This window comes from Carassius gibelio, chromosome B22 (genome assembly GCF_023724105.1).
Source record: "Carassius gibelio isolate Cgi1373 ecotype wild population from Czech Republic chromosome B22, carGib1.2-hapl.c, whole genome shotgun sequence".
Classification (NCBI taxonomy): domain Eukaryota; kingdom Metazoa; phylum Chordata; class Actinopteri; order Cypriniformes; family Cyprinidae; genus Carassius; species Carassius gibelio.
Genome location: NC_068417.1, coordinates 24,235,088 through 24,255,306, shown reverse-complemented (window position 1 = coordinate 24,255,306; position 20,219 = coordinate 24,235,088). Strand labels below are relative to the sequence as shown.

General features: G+C 38.8%; 1 protein-coding gene across 1 annotated transcript; it reads right to left on the bottom strand.

Moving 5' to 3' along the window:
- klf2a (Kruppel-like factor 2a) lies at positions 1 to 2,753 on the bottom strand. Its single transcript, XM_052590663.1, has 3 exons — positions 2,387 to 2,753; positions 1,065 to 1,977; positions 1 to 940 (listed from the first exon to the last, which is right to left on the bottom strand). The coding sequence occupies exons 1-3, from the start codon at positions 2,456 to 2,458 to the stop codon at positions 765 to 767; spliced, it is 1,161 nt and encodes a 386-aa protein (XP_052446623.1). The 5' UTR covers positions 2,459 to 2,753; the 3' UTR covers positions 1 to 764.
- Positions 2,754 to 20,219: the final 17,466 nt, after the last annotated feature.

The following is a 20,219-nucleotide window of genomic DNA, read 5'->3' as shown; positions in this document are numbered from 1 at the left end:
TTTATATTTCAATTAAGTTTAATATGTACATTAAGTACAGTATTTACAGTGCATAAATTATGTACAAAACATGTTTGGTCCAGAACAACTCACATAGCCCTTATCATGTCATCCGAACATGGGACAGTCTGCAATTCACCTTAAAAGCATACAAAATTGTATGAATACGTTAGAAAAAAGGAGCAAAACGAAACCATAAGACCCTGATTTTTTTTTAAATGCGTATGTCGATAAATGCACAAATTACTTCAAACATTCAGTTAACGGCCTTTTGTTAACTTTTAAGGCAGTTTTGAAAGAGAAAAACATTGTCTTATAAAACGTAATTTTTAATTTCTTGAAACAATAGCATACATTTTTATTTAAATGCCAAGTGTATTTATGGCACTCGTGAGATGTATACATGTATTAAAAGGCACAGTCGCGATGTCCGTAGCACATCATGTTAACTTAAACACATTTTACTGTCTGATTCCAGTTCCGTCTTGAGGTTTAGGTCCAGCCTAGCATGAGTTGAACTTTGTGGCATTTGTAAAGCTCTTTTTTGGAAAATATATTTTGTTTCTTTAAAAAAAAAAAAAAAAATCTGAAAAGAGATGAGGTGTAGAACCAGCTACAATGCAAGAGTCAAGTCAGTTCATGTTTCCTCTTTATCATGCTGACAATGTCCCACTTTAAATAGGGGGGGTACAGACAAAATGCTTGCTTTGAACATCCGAGATGTTCACGGTTCAGTGCGTTTAGTCCAAATATTCAGTCTGTTCCTACATATGGCGTTTCATGTGGAGGGCGAGATGGTCGGACCGGGAGAAGGCGCGCTCGCACAGGTGGCACTGGAAGGGTCGGTGTCCGGTGTGCTTGCGGAAGTGACGCGTCAGTTCATCAGAACGGGCAAACTTCCATCCGCAACCTTCCCAACTGCAATGGTAAGGCTTCTCGCCTAAACAAAGACAAGAAAAAAAACACAAAGCATGTGAATGTTTATCCATTTCCAGCCATCTGTTATAATGTCAGCATATTACGAGGAAGCAGATGTTGCTGCAGTGGCACGGACGTTTATTTACCTGTGTGCGTTCGGTGGTGCGCCTTCAAGTGAGAACTTTTGGTGTAGGTCTTGCCGCATCCGGAAAAAGTGCACGTGTGAGTCGCCGTCCGTTTCCTCGGCCAGGTGCGTCGTCCCCTCTTTGGTTTGGCATCCATCTCCAGAGGAGATGAGGGTGGTGTCAGAAGTACTCTTTGGTTGGCGCTGGGCATCCCGAGTCTGTCGTCGCACATGCTGAAGTGACGAGCGTTTTGGTACGGCAGCTGCATCTGCGGAGGTGCAGAATGGGGAAACCCCGTGTTGCCCTGGTAACTTTGTGTGAACGTCATGGGGTGGCAGATCTGTGACTGACAGTCTGTGTTGATGAGCTCCGCGGGGCTCTGCGGCGGGGTCATGCTGCCTGCTCCCTGCGGCGAGTTGGCCAGTCTCGGCTGCTCATATGACCTCATGCATGCACCGTTGCCCTCCTGTTTGACTTTGGGAACCATTCCTCTCACGGGTCCATAACTGTCCATGCAGGGCTCCACTTTGATACACTCCGAAATGTCCTGACTGGGAAAGTTAGACCTGACTAGGAATCTTCCCTGGATGTTATTGGGCAGTTGAGACGGTTGGCAGTAGGTGTCTACGTCAGACTGCAGAAGCTCTGCCATGAGGCTGGTGGTGTACGGTGGAGGTGACGGGTTGATGTCGTGCACTGGGTATGCGGTGGGGGCCACCGTCGGATTGTACATGTTTCTGGACTCTTGCATCCTGTAGTCGCCTCCCATTCCAAGCCCGAGATGATCCGAACCTGCAGTGTTGGCCAGAATAAACTCCAGATCCAGATATTTATCGAGATCTTCATCATCTGTTGCTCCTCTGAGGTTGTCCATGCTTGATATGTCAGCTGTGCAGCTGAGATGCATGGACCTGTCCAGTTCCTCCTTCCACCTCTGCAATGAAACCGACTGATTAATCTCACTTGTATTGTTTCATACATTTTTGAAGTTCATAAAAATATATTTATATGTTTTAGTGCCCCTAGTAAAACTGTTAAACAACTCAAAGATGCTTTTAACTAACGCTTGTAATCACTAACACTTGTGTAAATCCAAATTCAACATGCTAAATGATAACAATAATTATATAATGACGATAAAGCAGTTGTTACTATGATTACGTCTTCGAATGCGATTTATTTACATTTAGCGCACTGACAAACTTGAAATATAACTTTGCTAAATAGTTTACAAGCTCTGTTGAAATGTGTAGCCTATATAATACATACTTCTAACAGTAAAGAACTGCGTAATCACAAGTAAAAATAAAAATTATAAAATTATAAAAAAACGAAATACTCACGTTTTCCCAGCATTTTTCCCTCTGTGCCGAAAATGTGGAAATAGACGGTAAAATGGTTCCACTCGAAGCCATTTCCAGTTGTCCCCGTGAAATAAAATCTTTAACGACCAGGGACCGGTTGCAATATCCCTCCAAGAAACTTGTTGTAGTGTACTACAACTCGGTTTCTGCTTTCACACTCTTGTGTTTCACACTCATGCAGCAAGTATGAGTGCTGGAAGACCTTAAGATCGTATAAATATCACGGCAGTAGAAGCTGGACCAATTGTACGAAGCGGAGGAAATACGCACTATCCGTCCCTAATTTTAGCCCCGGTATAAAGCTGCTGCTCTCCGGCGTGTGCGCCTTTCGTCTTGGATGGTGAGAGCGCACGGGCTCTTCTTTAAATCACCGGAGTCACTCCACGCCCCCTTGGTAAAAAGCGAGTTAAACGAGTACAACATGATGCGAGAGATCCCTCCTCTCTCCCTCCTACCTTTGAGGAGAAGAATGGGAGAAAAACACACATCATTAACACGTTGTTTAAAGATGAAAACTGTCGAAACCAATTGCGCGCGCCACTAGGAGCCCTCGAGACGCGTATAACAAAGGGGATTATTGCATTGGGCATGATTGCATATTAACAATGTAAAGTGTGCTGGGTCAAGAGCAGATAACATAGATTGTGTTTGATAGATTTTAAATGAATCCACTGAATTCCATGTTTTCCCCAAATACGTGAGCACATCACGTAAATCGAGTACAGCAAGCCTTTTGTTTTCCCAGCTGCGTACATGTTTACATCTGGTAATGATTTATATAAAAAGAACGAGTAGCCTATTAATAACAGAACGTTTACATATTACACATACCCAAGTATGGAGATCCGACACAAACATCTTTCACAGAGGCCAACTACAATTAAACAGACGTGGTCACGTGACTATTATTTGACACTTTTAACAGCTCTTGGTGAAATACGGCAACTTTTTAGACCAAATGTAGGTTTAAAAAGCAAAAGTGATGCAGCGTGTGCACTGTATATTACACTGTACTCTGACGTAACCAAGATGTTCTGTTGCACCTGCAGCCAAAGCCACAACTTTATCAGATTTGCATGCCATTGGACCGAAACATTAACAATAACACAACTCTTGGTGCTATTTAACACCCTCACAGGCTCCAAATGTATCTGTAGTATCAGGCTCTTAACAAAACACATGCCATTAAGCTCTTTAAACCCCTTTCATTTGCAAATAGGGCTGAGGAGGCTGGGATTTCCCCCCTCCGATAGCAGGTATCAGGGCAATTACTGTACTAGTCTATAAACAGCTATTTCTAGCTTGCAGCAAATTGCAAGGCCCACTCACCCACAACGCAGGGCAAAAGAAAACATAAAATGGCAGTTTGTGTTAAATTACATCCCTTTTCTATTTTTGAAAGTCAAAAATAACACGCAGATGGTGAGAATGTAACTGCACGAGAGCTCAGACGAGGTGTCAGCCGGGTACGGCGTGAACCGTTTCAAACCAGAAATGAGGTGTGTTGTGACTGGATTCACTTTTTGATCCATTCCTTTGCACCTTTCTAGGAACCAAATTACATGATTCAATATACAACCTCGATTTAGAAGTACAATATGTTATTTGGGCATGGAGAATGTTGACAAAGAATGTCATGAAAGGGTGTGTTAATTGTACTGTACAACTAGTTCTCCCCTTAGGGCTCCGTGGATTACACATTAATATGTTGATTTCTAATTGTGCTCTGGATATGCTTTTAAGAGGGTTCCAACACACCCTCACATTCCACCTTTACAGGTATACAAGCCAATATTCTGTGCTGTTCTGCTACTTAAATACCCTCTTAAAAATAATAACAATGGCTCCAATATTGGTTGGGTGGTTGGGGGATGGGGTTATTTGTATTTTTTGGTTTTTACCAAAAACCTTTCAGTGAATGGTTCTTAAATTAACCATTTATTCTAAGTGTGAAGAACATTATAATCTGAAGAACCTTTGTCTACTATAAATAGCCATTTGCGCTTTGGAATGGGTGTCAAATGTTCTAAATGGAAGCATTTATGCCAATAAAGAACCTTGATTTTTAAAGAATGAATAGATGCTTATAGTTCTTTGAATGTTCAGACATAAAAGTGCAGAGAAATATCTCTTGATTTCCTCTTCCTGTCTGTGTAATGTATTGTGTTCCACCTATCTGTGTTGGTATCTCTGCTGCTTAACAGTTTATCATCTTTTCATTCGGTTGGCGATGGATAATAAAAGCTGTGCCCTGAAGTTACTTCATGGTACAACAAGTTCTTGGCCTTTTAAGAGTTGAACAAGTCAATTCACTTTCCTTTTGTCGTTTTGGAAAAGGTATTATGCTTTGCGTGTGAACTGAGCTCAAGTAACCCGTTGGGCATCGAGCATTTATTCGGAAAAAAAACGTATTTTTTTTCTTGCTTTGGTTATCCAGTGTAATGCATATTTTGCTGCTTGAGTCAAACCCTGGGAAACACCTGCTCTTTCTTCACAGCAGGACGGTGTTGCGGCTGCCCTGGGCCCTGCTTTCGAGAGAGAAGGAAACTGTGAGTCCTGGCAGAACGTGCGCGAGTGAGAGTTTGAGACGGAATGGGATTCTGAGCAGGCCTTTATATACGCGACTATTTTTAACCCCGCTCCCTCTCGCCTATCACAGGGCTTCCTCTCTCGGACGTTCAGGAAGCAAGCCTGGCTCAGCTTCCTGCCTGCTCGCCCGGCCGTTCACAGCCAATCAGGGAAGGATAGCTCTGTGATGACCAGGCACTGACTCAAAAGGAAAAAGAGTTAAAATCATGGCACAACTTTGCGTGATTAGATGTCAGTGGAGCAAGTGATTGTCTGAAAGGGAGTTTGACATGAAGCTCATGTTTTTTAGAGCCTTAGATTAATAATGAACTCAAACTGAAAACATTTGTGTTTAATGCTGCCTCTAACAGTGTTTATTTCTCCTGAAACACTGTTTCCCAATGTTTTTGTCTCATGTGCTAGCTAAAGCCCAATATATATACACACATAAACATCAAATGTCATTGACATGTATTTAAAAAAGTCAAAAAGTCCATTCTATATATGTAGTAAAATGTACATATTTATATATATATATATATATATATATTTATAGCTATTTAGTATGTAACATTCCATCTGACAATGTTCTGTTACATAATGCCCACTTTTCACCACCCAGTCACTTTCTTATGGTTAAAGTCAAGTCCCGCCATGCTTGTTTTCTCATTTTCAATTGGAAACGCATCACGTAATGGAAATAAAGTGGGTTGCAAACCAATACACATTGTCTTTAAGTACCACCCTGATGTACAATGCAACTAAAACACTGTCAAAACCACTTCAGAAATGCATGTCTGTATATTCTCAGGTCAACATCAACAAGGAGTTTCATAAACATCTCGCCGTAGCCCCCATCTCCTCAAAGACGGAGGAGGAGTTGACAGCGCAAGATAGATTGTATATTCTTTGGGGGAGTTTTTCCAATTCTGCTTCTTTCCATCAGTTCATGTGGATTTAATTGGTTTGGTAATTCTTCTGGGAGGTGGCCAATTTATAGCCTGTTAACATTGGATATCATGCAGGTCATGCGTTATGAAAACAATTTGCTACGTTGGCTGTGAAATATGTTTGCTGAGAGGATATTTACAGCAATTAATCAAGAAAACCTCTTTTTTCTTTCTTATAATGTCCAGACGGCGTCCTAAACGTTACATTTTGGCTGCGGAAATTAAACGGCAGACGTATCAGTGGCTTCTGGATAGCATGTTCCTCATTTTTGTTATTTTACTGCCTCGAAATGTTTACAGGGTTTGGTATGGTGTTGATTCTGTGGCCCTTGGAGAAAACGGACTACGTCCAATCTCATACTTGAGACCGGTCACAGCTGTAGCTTGACCGAAACTTACATTGAAATCATGTGTAATTCCAGTCAATCTGAAAAACGACTTTTCTTTTCCTCCTGGTCGATACCATGAGAACTTTACAGAATTGTGATGAATCCAAAGACAGTGGATTGGGAAATTATAAGCTTGGGCTGAAATGTTTTGCAGTTGAACCTGGCAGCGTTCGTGAAGTTTCAACATCTCCCTGTTTTACTGTTATAAGTCTTAAAGCCACAGGAATTGCCATGGTGGGCTGCCAAAATCCAGTTCCTTTTTATGCAGGAGTTGGAATTATGGACAAAGAGAGCGAGGGAGTTACAATGGAGAGTTGAGTCTCTAAAACCAGGCTAGTTTTTTTACACCAGCCTGACCACAAACGTGTCCGCGCTTCCTTAAATCTTGCCAGCTGCGTAAATACACCAGCATGCCTTTACACACAGGTCCCTTTCTATTCCAGCTTTCAACTCCTTTCTTCTACGTTGTGACTATAATGTCAGGTATACACCAAAAATGGATGGACTTAACCACAAATTCACCAAACGTTCTTGAACTACATGAACTTCAAGGTTGCTAGTACTTCAGAAGATCAAAAAAATCGCCAATATTTTCACGATAAAGGTACATTGCTATATGAATTGAAAATGCGGGCACTGGGTACCCAAACACCAGGCTGTTTTTGTTCTTTATTATTCTTTATTGTTTATTATGCTCCATTAAGATGTTGTGTACAATGTGTGCCATCACGCATGTTTGTTGTCCTGCCTGGTTTCTATGTACTGTACGGTTCTATGTAAGGCACATTATTATTGAGGAATGCAGTGTGGTATGTTTTTCCCTCCTGTCAGAATGTAGTGACACACATTCGCCTCACGTGAATTATAGCTCTCAGGCAACTTAAACTCTTTGTGCACTTGGGAACAGCGAGTTCTGTGGTTTTTCTCCCAGGCCATTCCTGATATGTTTCCAGGATTATTGTTGAGGCATGCTATGTTTGAAAGACGACATGCCAGGCTGATTCAATGCTTAATGGGCATGTACTAATGTGCATCCCTCATTTAAAATGTAGACAAATGTAAAAAAATATGATTCAAGGACCTTCTGTAGTTCCTTGCTTCTTTAAAACAGTACTTTTACACTACTGTAGCAATGTTTTCCTTACTTGATATGCACATTCCGGACTCTACTAAAATCTAATGATATTAATCAGGTCTCCATTCAAAATATGCAGTCTCGATGTTCTCCAGGAGCGATTATTTAGAAGTCCATCTATGCACTGGTGCTCTGCTATTGAACAAGCCTATCTGAAGGACCCATAATGTAACACCAAGAATGTTTCAGTCTCCAAAAAATTAAGTAGGCAACTCGAGAACCCTATAGTGAAAAATGATTCTTAATAAGAAAAAGATTCTTTACAGAAGGTGCTTGCACATAATTTTTTTTTTTTAAACTAATCCCCCCCAAAAAGGTAAGTGAACTTTAGTAATATATGAAAACAAATCTTAAAATCTTATTCGGAGTAGCTTCTTGAGGAAATCTAACTTGTTTGTATGATTTTTAGATACTTTTTTGAAATATAAGACTTACTTTTTTGCAGTGTGTGGGGATGGTGCATTGTAAGCATGAAGCGACACAAGGTTTTGCGAAAGTGAAAGTCAATACTGCGAGCAAAAGTTGTTGCAACGCACTTTAAGATCCATTGACCAATTTTTGCTTTCAGAAAGCTGGGTCCAGTAGTGGGCCTACTTGCAGTTCTCAAGTAGGATATTCTAATTATTTTTATTTTTGACTATTTATTTACTTATGTTTTAACACAAAGAAAGTATTTAAGTATTTTTATTTTTGACTATTTATTTACTTGTGTTTTAACACAAAGAAAGACTGAATATATATATATAGTTTTTTTAACAGTGTGAGAATAGTGCATTTCAAGGAACTTTAACACCGAGATACTTTATGAAAGTGACCCAACTGACAGATTCCGGCTTTGAGAGAGGGGTGTCCAATTGACCCTTTGTCAGGAGTTTGATTGACAGGCAATCTGACCAATCATAGCGCCAAATCTACCATTTTGTCTGACAAACAAACTTTTGGACTTGGACTTAGACCCTCAATTATGTTTGACTAGAAACATTTTTTTGAAACATTTCCAAAGTTGAAACAAGATACCTTCTGATGTTCATTCATTTTTATTCCATGCTAAAAAAATAGGGTGACCAAATGTGCAATTTTCCTAGGACACATCCTAGACAGGATTTCTATATTGCCTAAAATATCCTCGTTTTGGCTTTGTTTGCGCTGCGCAGACAAATTGTTGTATGACAAAGTTCTGTGAGAGCTCTAGAGAGCAGACGGCTTCTTATAACAAATAGGAATTCTGGCCAGGACGTGTCCTGGGAAAATGGCACATTTGGTCACCCTACTATGTAAAGTGGAAGAGATTATCAGTTCACATACTGCTTGAACTGACACATTGAAGAGCCACAAAATTGTCTATTGATTGTTTGCATTTATTAAAAAATGACAATTTTTTTGTCTTGCCTATCAGCAATTGTCAGTTTCTTCTTTGCTCCGCAATGTTTTAAAAAAGAGGTGTAACATCCCTCATCTCATCAGGTAGCAGTTAACATATATCGCATTTTCAGGTCTTCTGACTCATGCATTTGGAAATCAGTTGGATATGCCACAAAGTGAAGTGCACATATGACAGTTTGATTCGTTCGATATGCAGACAAGGTGTAGCAAACGGATCGATCTCCTGTAAAGCTGTGTTTTTCATTTTTAGTGTGAGCCAGGTATACCATTTGTGGTTTTGCACAATGCTTGATCAGATAGACTAGGCCTCCCTGTACTATTGGTTCACACTTCAGCCTGGTGCGCTCGCTGAGTGTGTGCGAGCGAGGGTTTGTTAGCATGTACATCTACAGGATGTGTGGTCTGTTAAACCGCATCTCAGTTTCAGTGTAGGCTAGCTCTCATAGCAACCATGCACCCCACACCCAAAGCTGCACACTCTCAGCGAGAGTTGTCACCTCTGTAAGACAATGGAAACATGATCAGGCTTTTTGACTTCTTGTTGTGTCAGGGAACTCATCTGGTTAGCTGTAGGGTTTCTCCTCGAGGGGTTTGTTGCAAAACACGTCACTTCTAAGATCTCCAGCATCCAAGATTGTACTTTAAATATGAGGAAAATAAAAGTATGATAAATAACATGGAGGAGAAATACAATAAACACTTCCTCTGTGGTTTGCACGAAGGCCCGGTGTGCGTTGGTATTCTTTGAATTACTTCTTTCTCACTTAATCTGATGAGCAGGGTGGTTTGCTGCAAAGTTGCATAATGTGTAAAGATGTTGCCTGTAATATTTATGATAAAAAATATTCAGTATTTAGAATTTGGATTTGCTTGGTTTTTATTATTTATTGATTTTTTTTTAGCAATTTTTTTTTATTATATTTTATTTGTGATAAAATTATAATTTTTTTAAAATGTATTTTCATCTGTTATTTTATTTATTTATTCTGTTTTTCTTTCTCATGTTATGTAGTTAACTTTTTATTTATTTTATTTGATATATATTTTTTAAATTGTTTAAATTAAAATGTTTTATTTTATTTTTGGTCTTTTCTATTTTGTTAGTTTATTTATGTTTTTGTAAATCATGTAAACAAGGGAACAATTTGCAACAAACTATTGTTTAGTTGGCTACAAACTCTTGTGTAGTCTTTTTAAACTCGGAATAGTTAACGACCAGGGTCACGGCACCATTTCCAAGTGACTGTTAAGTGAAAAACATCTACAAGCACTCATTTTTTACAGTGTCGGTGTCTCACAACTGCATGCAGCTATTTGTTCAGCAATACCACTAATGACCTACAAGTTACAGGGGTTGATGTGAAGGCTAAAGCGGCGGAGGGTCCAGCTGGGTGTTCCACGTGCAACCACCAGGCAGCCATGTGTCTTTAAACCAAATGGCTGTTTTATTAGAGCAGTAATTACACCTCAGCTAGATGGGGGGTCGGTCGGTGCTGCAACAACAGAGGGACCTCAAGGCACTTGCAGCCACTTATTACTGCTCAGATCAATGTCTCGATATAATGGCCTCAAACCGCTAGCATGGCTTCTCTCATGGGGGTTTGGACTTTGAATACGCAGGTCCCACTTATCTGGGGTTTGACTGTGCCTTCCTGCTCTGAGCCGGTTGTCCCCTGATCTGTGATTATGCTGTAATTAAGCGTCTGCATGATGGGACATCAAACAGAACATGAAGTGTATTTTTTGGTGCTCTCTGGAGAAGATCAGAAGCAAAGCAATGCCCTCCATCCCGTAGAGAAAATTAGGCGAAAAGTCACAAAGGCGTTTAAGTAACTGAATCTGTAACTAAATGACTCACAATATCACACAATAGGATAATTCTTAAACTGAAATTGCTCATTGCACTAATGAAACGTTCACATATGTGGCCCTTTTTTACTCCCTCGGAAACGTGACAACTTTCAGAAGCATTAATCACTTCCTTTTAACTGTTATGTAGAAAATGCAAGCTTGATATTATTTATGTCTGCTAAATACACTCATATAAATGAAGCATCTTCAGTGGCATTGATCATTCCATGAAGAGCCTTTAACATTCATGGAAACTCTACATTCCATAAAAGGTTCTTTACAGTGGAAGAAGGTTATTTGGATTATTCTTCAAACTAAGAAAAAATGGTTCATTTTAGAACCTATCACTGAAATGTTCTTTGGGGAACCCAAAATTGATTTTTTTTTTGGAAATTCTTTACAGAAGATGTCTACTAGCGCCCTCTACCTTATAACAATGAAAACACAGATTCTAGGAGCACAAGTATAGTTCAAATATATTTAGAATTTTTTTTTTGTGTATAAGTCAGACATACTTAAGTGTCATTTTAAGTATATTTCTGAGAAGTAAATAAAGCCCATTTCTGTGAAGTACATAGAAAGTAAACTAAAACCATACTTTACTATTTTTAGTTTAAAAGAAGTATACTAATAGCACACTTGAAGAAACGTATTTTTCGTAAGGGGAAGCTTTCCAGTGCAGTTCTTTAAAGTGACATAAAGGTTCTTCATTATTATTGAACTGTTCTTCACACTAACAAATATGTTTCTTTTAAGAATTGTTCACTCAAAGGTTCTTTGAAGATCCAAAATTGATTCTTTTATGGCATCACTGCGAAAACCCCCTTTTTGAGTCTTTATTAGACCTTGTGCTTAAAATCTGCATTTTTAACTGTCAGCAGGTGGTTCTGCTTACGCTGAAGTTGGTGTAACACGTTCAAAATGTTTGGAACTGTTTTTGTGGGATCATATGCTTTTCTGTTACATCAGGGGCAGAGCTAATGTCTTTCATTCGCTTCATAATTATGTCACCATCTAAGTGCCTGCACAACGTAATCATGAGTTGTCCCTGTGAGCATGGAGTGTTTTTAGCTTTACTAACTTGTTGCTTGGAGACAGTAGATGTTTAAAGACTTATGTTGGTTGTGTTGCGTCAAGAAAATACGTGCTTTTAACCTTGTGTCAGTGCAGTGAGATTACAGTGGAGTAAGTTTCAGCTGGACTAATTTATGCGTGTATTCATAAGTTGAACTCAAGCCAAAATGAATTCCTCCATGGTCACTGTGGTCGCCTTATCTCAGAGAAAACATTTGCAGAAACCCAGTGCTTGTACAACTGGATCATCGTGATTTGGACACAATGAGGTCCAATGTTAAGATATTAAGCTAGTTTTTTCCTAAAATATATTTTAAAGAATAAAACACAAAATCATCTTCAAGCAGAGTGCACTTCATTTTTCTTCTTTTAATTGGTATTTAAATTGGATATCAATAAAATATTTGACAAGTAGGTATTTAAATTAATACTAAAACGTTGAGTGTTTCCTGTTTTTATTCAGTCTTTTTCTGTTTATATTTATTCTGGCACACGATTTAGCAAAATCTGACGAATCTCTGCTGTCGCGTTTCAGATTTCAACCAATGATAAGACTTTGTTTTCCTTCAAAAAGTAAGTGAAAGCAGGTGGGTATATCTGTTTTCCTTTTGAATTGTAACCACTTCCCTTTCACTTTGCGTTTGCAGATATCTGAAGTCCGTTCTTCTTCTTTTTACACCCTTTTAACCAGCCAGATTGTAACCAAGAGCGGTGCTAACGTATGCATGGAAACACCCATTCCTGTCAATATGGCCTCTGACAGGTCTAGTACATACACATTTGAAAAATAAAAACACACTCATCCTCATGTACTTTATTTGTTACTGGCTACACAATTAATCAAAATTAAATGTGAAATGGCAAAAGGCAAAAGGCGCCTACATGCGTTGTTTCAGTGGACTCAGCTTTTTTTCTTTTCTATTTTTGCTTTTATTTCACTTGGTTGTCTTAATGCTTTATTTATGTTTCCTATTTTTATTTTAATCGTATTTTTATTTATTAATGTGTTTATTTTGTTGTATTTTTGCATTTTATTTTCTTGTGTTTATCTTATTACAAGTGCTGTCAAACGATTAATCGCGATTAATCGCCTCCAAAATAAAAGTTTTTGTTCACATAATACAAGTATGTGTGCTGTGTATATTTATTATGTATAGATAAATACACACACATGCATTTATATATTTCAGAAAAATATGTTGTTTATATATTAAATATACTGTATTTATTTATAATCTAAATTATATGAATATACATTTAGACATATAAATACATGTAAATATTTTCAAAATATATACTGTATGTGTGTGTATTTATACATACATAATAAATATACACAGAGCTCACATATGCTTTCTCATGCAAACAGAAACTTTTATTTTGTATGCGATTAATATTAATATTATTAATAATAGTCGCTTTGGATAAAAGCGACTACTAAATGAATAAATGTAAATGTTATTGTTTCATTTATTTATTTATTATAAATAACACATAATTCAAGCTTACTGGGATCCAAAAAAGGTCTAGGTACAGTGTGAATGCATGGGAAAGTAGTTTCACTCAGTTCACTTCTGGGTCACTTATAACGGTCCAAGTTTTGTTCTTTTAAACTGGACTCAAGTGTACCATCCATAAAGAAAAACTACTTCTATTGGCAAAGGGGAAACATGACTTAGCTTGAAGACAAAGGCATTTTTTATATTGCTTGAACATGAAAGCTGTTGTTTCAGTGTGATTTTATGCCTTTTGTTTCTTCTGCTTTGATATCTAATCAGCAAGATGTTGAATGTTTATCAGTTTTCATCTGCTTACATTATTGGATGAAATGAAACACCATCTCTATTGTTTTCTTTAGAGGGTTTGTTTTGGTGGCTTGTGTCTGCGTGGACGGACATTACTTGGGATGGAAGCGGGCCTGACAGATGTTGGTGTCTCTCTGGAAGCGTGGTGACGCTCCGAATCTCCTCTGTGGTGAGATCTCAATCCACAGACATGCAGAAAAACAAGCATTTCACAAGGCGGTTCTGCCTAAAACCCAATTCGCCAACAGCTCAACCTCCATTTTCCCTTTTGCTTCACCACATGTCACACATTTCTAGTACGTCCCTCTGCATTGCCTCAACATAGCAATCCTCAGCAGTCATTTTCCTCAGAATTGATAAACATCGTAAACTGCCAAGGATTTGTACGCATTGTGCACACACATTCAGGGCTGGTCTGAGACCTATGTTGAGTTGCACCAAAACAGGCCTCAATGAGTCAATGCGAGACCTGCAGAAATGAAACAAGGCTTTATTGCAAAGTGCTGATTAGTGGTTTCATTCAGTCAGCAGCACCTGCTGTTTTCTGTGATGTTCCTGTAAAGTAGAAGTTCATGCAGTGTAGACCCTCAATTATGTTGTGTTCTCTGACCGCGAAGACCTGAGCTGAAACATTTCAAACTGTGACAATAAAGTGACCTTGTTTGTAGGAGGTGATTTCCGAGGAGTTTAAAGCCACAGTTTATCTGATAATGTGTAATGAGTAGGTTGATTTCCCAGAAGAGTGTAAACCCTGTGGCTCTCTGGTGCATTCAACATTTCTCAGTGTTTACAACGTTTGTTTCAGCATCCCAACCAAAGAGGTCTAAAATATCTTGCAAAAAAAAAATAATAAAAAAAACCTCTGTATGTCTCTTATATTGCAAGTGCTTTATTTAATTATATTTTTACTTTTTAGCCATTTTTGCATTGACAGCATTTCATCAGATTGGAAATGAGTGCATTAAAAGATTAAAAATAATTGTCAATTACATAAACGTCCCCAAAGCTTTTCTGTTGTTCACCAAATTGAAGGCTAGATTGGACCACTGCAGCATGAAAATGAAGAAATTGCAACAAATATATTACGATCAACTGGTAAAATGATAATTACAAAATATTTTATATTTATAATATAAAGTGCTGTAGTAATGGCATCTACCGGCTAACCAGCCAATCAGTTTTTGACTGGACAGCATGAGTTAGTTCCTTGGCAGATGCTTTAATTAAACCTCGATACCAATATAGCAACAATCAGTAACAGAAATAGCATAATTTCAGCCGGACTTATTCTAAGAAAGGGAATATCGCTAATGTTTGACTTAAATTAGGTGCATGTAAATGGACTTCCAACCAGGGGATATCTTTTGGGAAAGGTCTTTAGAAACGTTCATTATGTTTGCAATTGCATTTGGCAGTAACAACTACTTATTCAACTAAGCCGAATCTATGGGAATATCCTCTTCATCAACAGTTCAGTTTGCATTTTTGTAACCCAGCAGTACACATGCGTGTTTAGCAACTATATTACCTTTGCACAAGCACAAGCATGGATTATGGGTAACAGCTGGAGGTTTTGCAATAGGAGTCTATCACGAGCTGGTACTAACTTTGACTGATTTGGCAGTCCTGGTAGAATCGTTTGTCTTGAGACATCCATATGCGAAGATAGCAAGCTTTTTGACCTCTGCCAAAATGTGACGATAGTGATAAGCAAGTTCTGATTTGGTTGGGGCAGGGTTGTCAACTTTAGCCATATGCTGTATATCTGTACCTCCATGTCACGTTATATTAAATATTCACGCATTGGAACTACATGTCTGATAGCAGAAGAATGCGTCTGAGCGGGAGTGTTCGCAAACCCCTGCCAGGAGTTTGATAAAGCGGCATGTAGTGCACTGAAAGCTGAATCTTTCTCGAATGTTTTCTTATAACAGAGCGCATTGCGAGTTCCCAAGAATGCCGAAAGGAGCCGAACATTAGCCCGCACACAGCATTCTCATAAGGGGAAGATGAAGAGGTGGGGGAGGAGGGGGATTGCTCCATCCAGTGCTGTCAAAGAGCTGCCAACTCCTGTTGGCCACACATCTGCTGTGCATTAAGGCCTGGACTCTTCGGTGATGAAACCCAGCCTTGGCTCGCAGAGGGAAAGCCTGTGATTGGCGCACTGGCGCTCTGTCGACTCTGGGGCTCAGAGCCCAACTCAGCCCTACAGCTGGGTGGGTTTCCCCCTCTGTTCCCATGGTTTCCTTGAAAACACGAATATCAGGCGCCTTGCAAAAGCATCTGGGCCCCCTCTCCTCATGCCTCGGTGTTACATCATGAGATTCCAGCACTTTATCTTCCTCTGGTTGGTGTCCATCTCCCATTTCGTCCTCGGGCAGACACACTCTGTTTTGATAGTTTGGTTTCCGTTATGCTACTATGAATAACCTTACCGATTGGGATTTGGAAATTTTAAGGACATTTATGCTAAGTCTACAGTAGTCTGGATAAATTTGAAAGCATCTCAGTGTTTTGGCCTGTCCAGCACTGTCCAGTGAAAACTGATGCTGTGTCCAAAAGACTAGTACATCTGAATTCATAGTGTGTGAAAAACAGTAAACCAAAAGACCAAATGTAGGACCTACTAGTCACTATGTGATTTCAGAAGCAGCGTGAGCTTTTGAAGATGCTCTTCCAAGTGGATAAATGTGAAATATTTTGAGTCAGCTTTTGTGACATAAGTGTTTTGAGACGTTTCAGTGGCAAGCAACTTTTTGAAAATGCTTAAAGACGCTAGTGCATGTTTTCAAATAATCTAATGTGAATGTAACCTTAGCATGCAGAGCAGTCAAAAACACCTTGATTGCTGTGGTTTGACTCGATGCACAATGAGTAGAAAGTGTGTGTGCCACGAGCAGTAGGTTCATGCAGCTGCACATACCATTTTGGTAACCCACACCTGCCGCTGCTTACAAAGAATCAGGTCAGTGATGGCTGCATGCACCGTTTTGTGGTTTTAGCAGAAGTGCTAACTCAGGCCTAAGTGTTTGTGGCATCCCCTTGTAAAACAAAAGAAAAAGTGAGCATCTATGCACAATGCGTTCTTGAAGCAGCCAAACACTGGTACACTTTACCCTGCATTTGGGCGTGGAACTTAACCAGTTAAGAATCTCAGGGTAATTTGTGACTCTGAAACATCTAGAGTGCAGCAGTTTGGTATTAAACCTCTTGTAGATGTTGATTTAGGACTGCTCAAGTGGAAAATAGCACTTCGTCCTTTCGTTCAACTTTGATGACAAATATTCTTCGCATGAAAAACTTTCCCTTCCAAGAAACTCTGAGGGTTCCTGCTTGATGGAAAACTGCAGAATGTGAACTATGATGATGGTTTCATACTTTATTTCAGGCCTCGTGCACTAACACTTTCCAATACTGTGAACCCCCAACCCAACTACCCCAATAACCCAGCAGGAAATGATTTTCATTACATTCCTCACATTTAAATCATAGTTACTTAATGTGACCCTGACCTTATCATTGCGGAGCTCATTATGTTTTTATGACCGTCAGTTAAGAATGTTATTTTAGTGCATTTTTACTTTGTTAACTTGTTTTTTTATTTATCTTTTTACAATTTTGTGAAAAATATTTATATATTTTATATTATATTTCTATATTTCTATATTATTTTCTAATATTTCTAAAAAGAAATAGGCTTGGAAGTTCCACTTTCTTGTTTTCTCTGTGTGTGTGTGTTGCTATTTATTTATTTGTTTACTTATTGGTTTCCAAGTGAAATAAACTAACTTAAGACTAGATAGATAGATAGATAGATTGATTGATAGATAGATAGATCACACATTAATAAATAATGCAAATTATAAATAATTTAATATTTGAATGGAAACAATGTAATATACTTTGTCTTCTGAAATATGGTGATGCAACCACAGATGTGTCACACCTCTAAAATACAGGAGTGAAATCCCTCATAAAACCATCAAGTTGATCTCTTTAACAAAAGAAACCTCGTGAAAAAAAACAAAACAGGTGGAACATACCACACAGTGTTGAGCAGGTGGACAGCTATGACACAAGAGAGAAAGAATTGGGCACTGCTGTAAACAGATTTCAAGAGAGGAATTGCCTCATCAAATCCATAAACTTCGGGAATACAAACTGATCAAATCACAAGAACTACTTTGATGACAGTTAGTGAACTAAAGAGACTAGTTCCCATGAGCCTCATGTCTGCACGTCCCACATCAGTATTATCTGCATTTATTTTTCCAAACACCCCTTTTGATGTGTCGCTGCAATGGAAAAGCTGACGCATAGCCACAATCTGAGGTTTCATTCTGGATACTTTGCATGCTCAGAAAGGCCTGTGAACAATAATCTGATTGAATAAATCATTTAATTTAACTTAACAGAGTGTGAAGAAGCTGTTTTGACGTGATGCAACCGTTTTGTCATCTCTATAGCCCTGACAGTGGTTAAAAAGCTATTTTAGGGATTTGAAGTATTTATTTTTTAAAGTGTTTGCGCTAAGGATATAAATAATGACTCAAATTATGTGCCGTGATGTATTATTGAGCCATGCTATTATGTTTTCTAAGTAAACAGACTTTAATTTTTTGTCTGACACATGATAAAATTGCCTAAAGTTCCACAAACTTGCATTTAAGAGTTGCATTTGAAGGTAAGCAATGTAATAACGCTGCTCCGATCACCTTAATGGCTGCATAGCAAACACCCAGTACAGCTTTCCAAACTTTTGCACAGGTAAAAACAGATATTTTCTTTGGAAAATCGATATTTAATCTTTAGCACGGTTGTTTCGGTTTGCACCATTGATTGGCGACTTGCCCCCTCTCGCATTCTGTGAAAGAGCTGAAAGGGGCACATCAAAGAAACTTTTAATCATTTCGATTTGGCTGGATATTTAAGATCAGATCTCGATCATGAATATTTTACTTCCATGTGTCACAAAGCTAGCCACCCTACTTGACAGGCTAAGCTAGCTTCAAGCTTAGCCAGGCTAGTAAAAATTCCTGGGTGCAGGTGTGCGGCAATAAAGTAAAAGGGCAAAGACTGTTTTCCACCACTGCTTTTCCACTACGGCAAACCCAGCCGTCACTCTCACCAGTAACCATGACTCACACGACGTTCGCAGACAACACTGTAACTTTTCAGCGTTGAGTTGCAGAAACAGGTGTCATAGTAGCCGATGATAAATGGCGTATGTAATTCCAATCGCTAACCACAATGATTGCAACATACTGTGACAAAATAATAGTAGCTCGTGGCAAGATATCCAGGCTGTTTGCCCACCAAACACCTGATAGCCATTTCTGAAGAAAAACATTTTTCCAAACAGGGTTTCATAGACTTCGGGGTTTATAGAGAAGCCTAAAGTGTACTAAACAAATCAAATTGAACTAAAACAGTTGGTGTGTGGATTTAGCCTGAATAGAAATTAGCAAATACTACCATGGAGCGCTGGTAGCCATGTTTTGATTACGGAAACGTTGATCGTTGTTGTTGTAGGCATGCCGTTTGGAGCAACAGGCGCCAAGTAATTGTAACGTGCTTTGTCTCTGTGCCATGCTCAGTAAAAGCTGCTTTTGTGCTTCTGATTTCTCACAATCAATATTTGTCTTTTTAGCACTCTGATAAGACCACCGCTGGAATTCCCAACACTGATAAAGTGTTACAGGCACAAACGTGACTCTTAGCAGCTCGCTAATGAACAGATTTCAAAGTTCATTGCTGGTGTTTTAATTATAATCACTCTCTTGTTGAAAACCCTCGTGTATACACATTTCACTGTGACGCCTTTTTGTAAACGCTCTTTAATGGATACCACAACGTCTTCCTCGTGCTCTATTTCCGAACAAAAACATTTGTGGTGCCATTTGATGAAAAGACATGCTAATTTGGTCAACAAAGTGAGCGGAAGTAGTGTTAGCAAAAACTATTCATCTTATCAAGGGCTAAACAGTGCATACTAGCACCTCAAGGATAAATATTGCACCTAGACCACATATTAGTACCTTAGGATATGTATTAGTACCTTAAGGTAGGAATATGCATCTTTAGAGGCAGGTACAACAATGCAGTGTTTTCCAGACATGTACAATTTCTGTACATTTTACAAATGGTATAACAGTAGTACAGTACATAATTTGCTTGAGATCTCGAGAGAAGACAGTCAGCAAAAATGTGAAAATCTTTACCTGACTAGGGTAGTACCCTCAAAAGTACCCTTGTGTAGCTTATTAACTCTTAACGGGTGCATATGAGTACCCATTATGTACGTTTAAGGTACTAATATACCCCTTTGTTTTACAAGGGGATGCCACTGGGGAGTACTGCCCCAGTGACATGATAATGTTTTTCATACAGGTGCAAATATTGTATATTTCTTCAGCTCAAGAGAAGGCTGTCGGCAAAAAAGGTGTAAAATCTTTACTTGACTGGGGAAGTACACCCTTTTGTACCATATCTGCTGCTAAAGGGTGCATTTTAGTACCTTAAGGATATGTATTAGTAACTAGAGTGCACATTGGTACCTCAAGGACACATATTAGTACCTATTATGTCCCCTTAAGTCACTAATATACACCTTTTAGGGATAGATAAGGTACAGTCTTGCATTTTTGAGGCAACTAC

Excerpts from the sequence above, each read along its gene's own strand:
- klf2a (XM_052590663.1), bottom strand. The coding sequence starts at position 2,458 with ATGGCTTCGAGTGGAACCATTTTACCGTCTATTTCCACATTTTCGGCA. Across the intron at positions 1,978-2,386 it reads GGGAAAAATGCTGGGAAAAC|AGGTGGAAGGAGGAACTGGA; the intron begins GTGAGTATTTCG and ends GTTTCATTGCAG. Across the intron at positions 941-1,064 it reads GCACCACCGAACGCACACAG|GCGAGAAGCCTTACCATTGC; the intron begins GTAAATAAACGT and ends GTCTTTGTTTAG.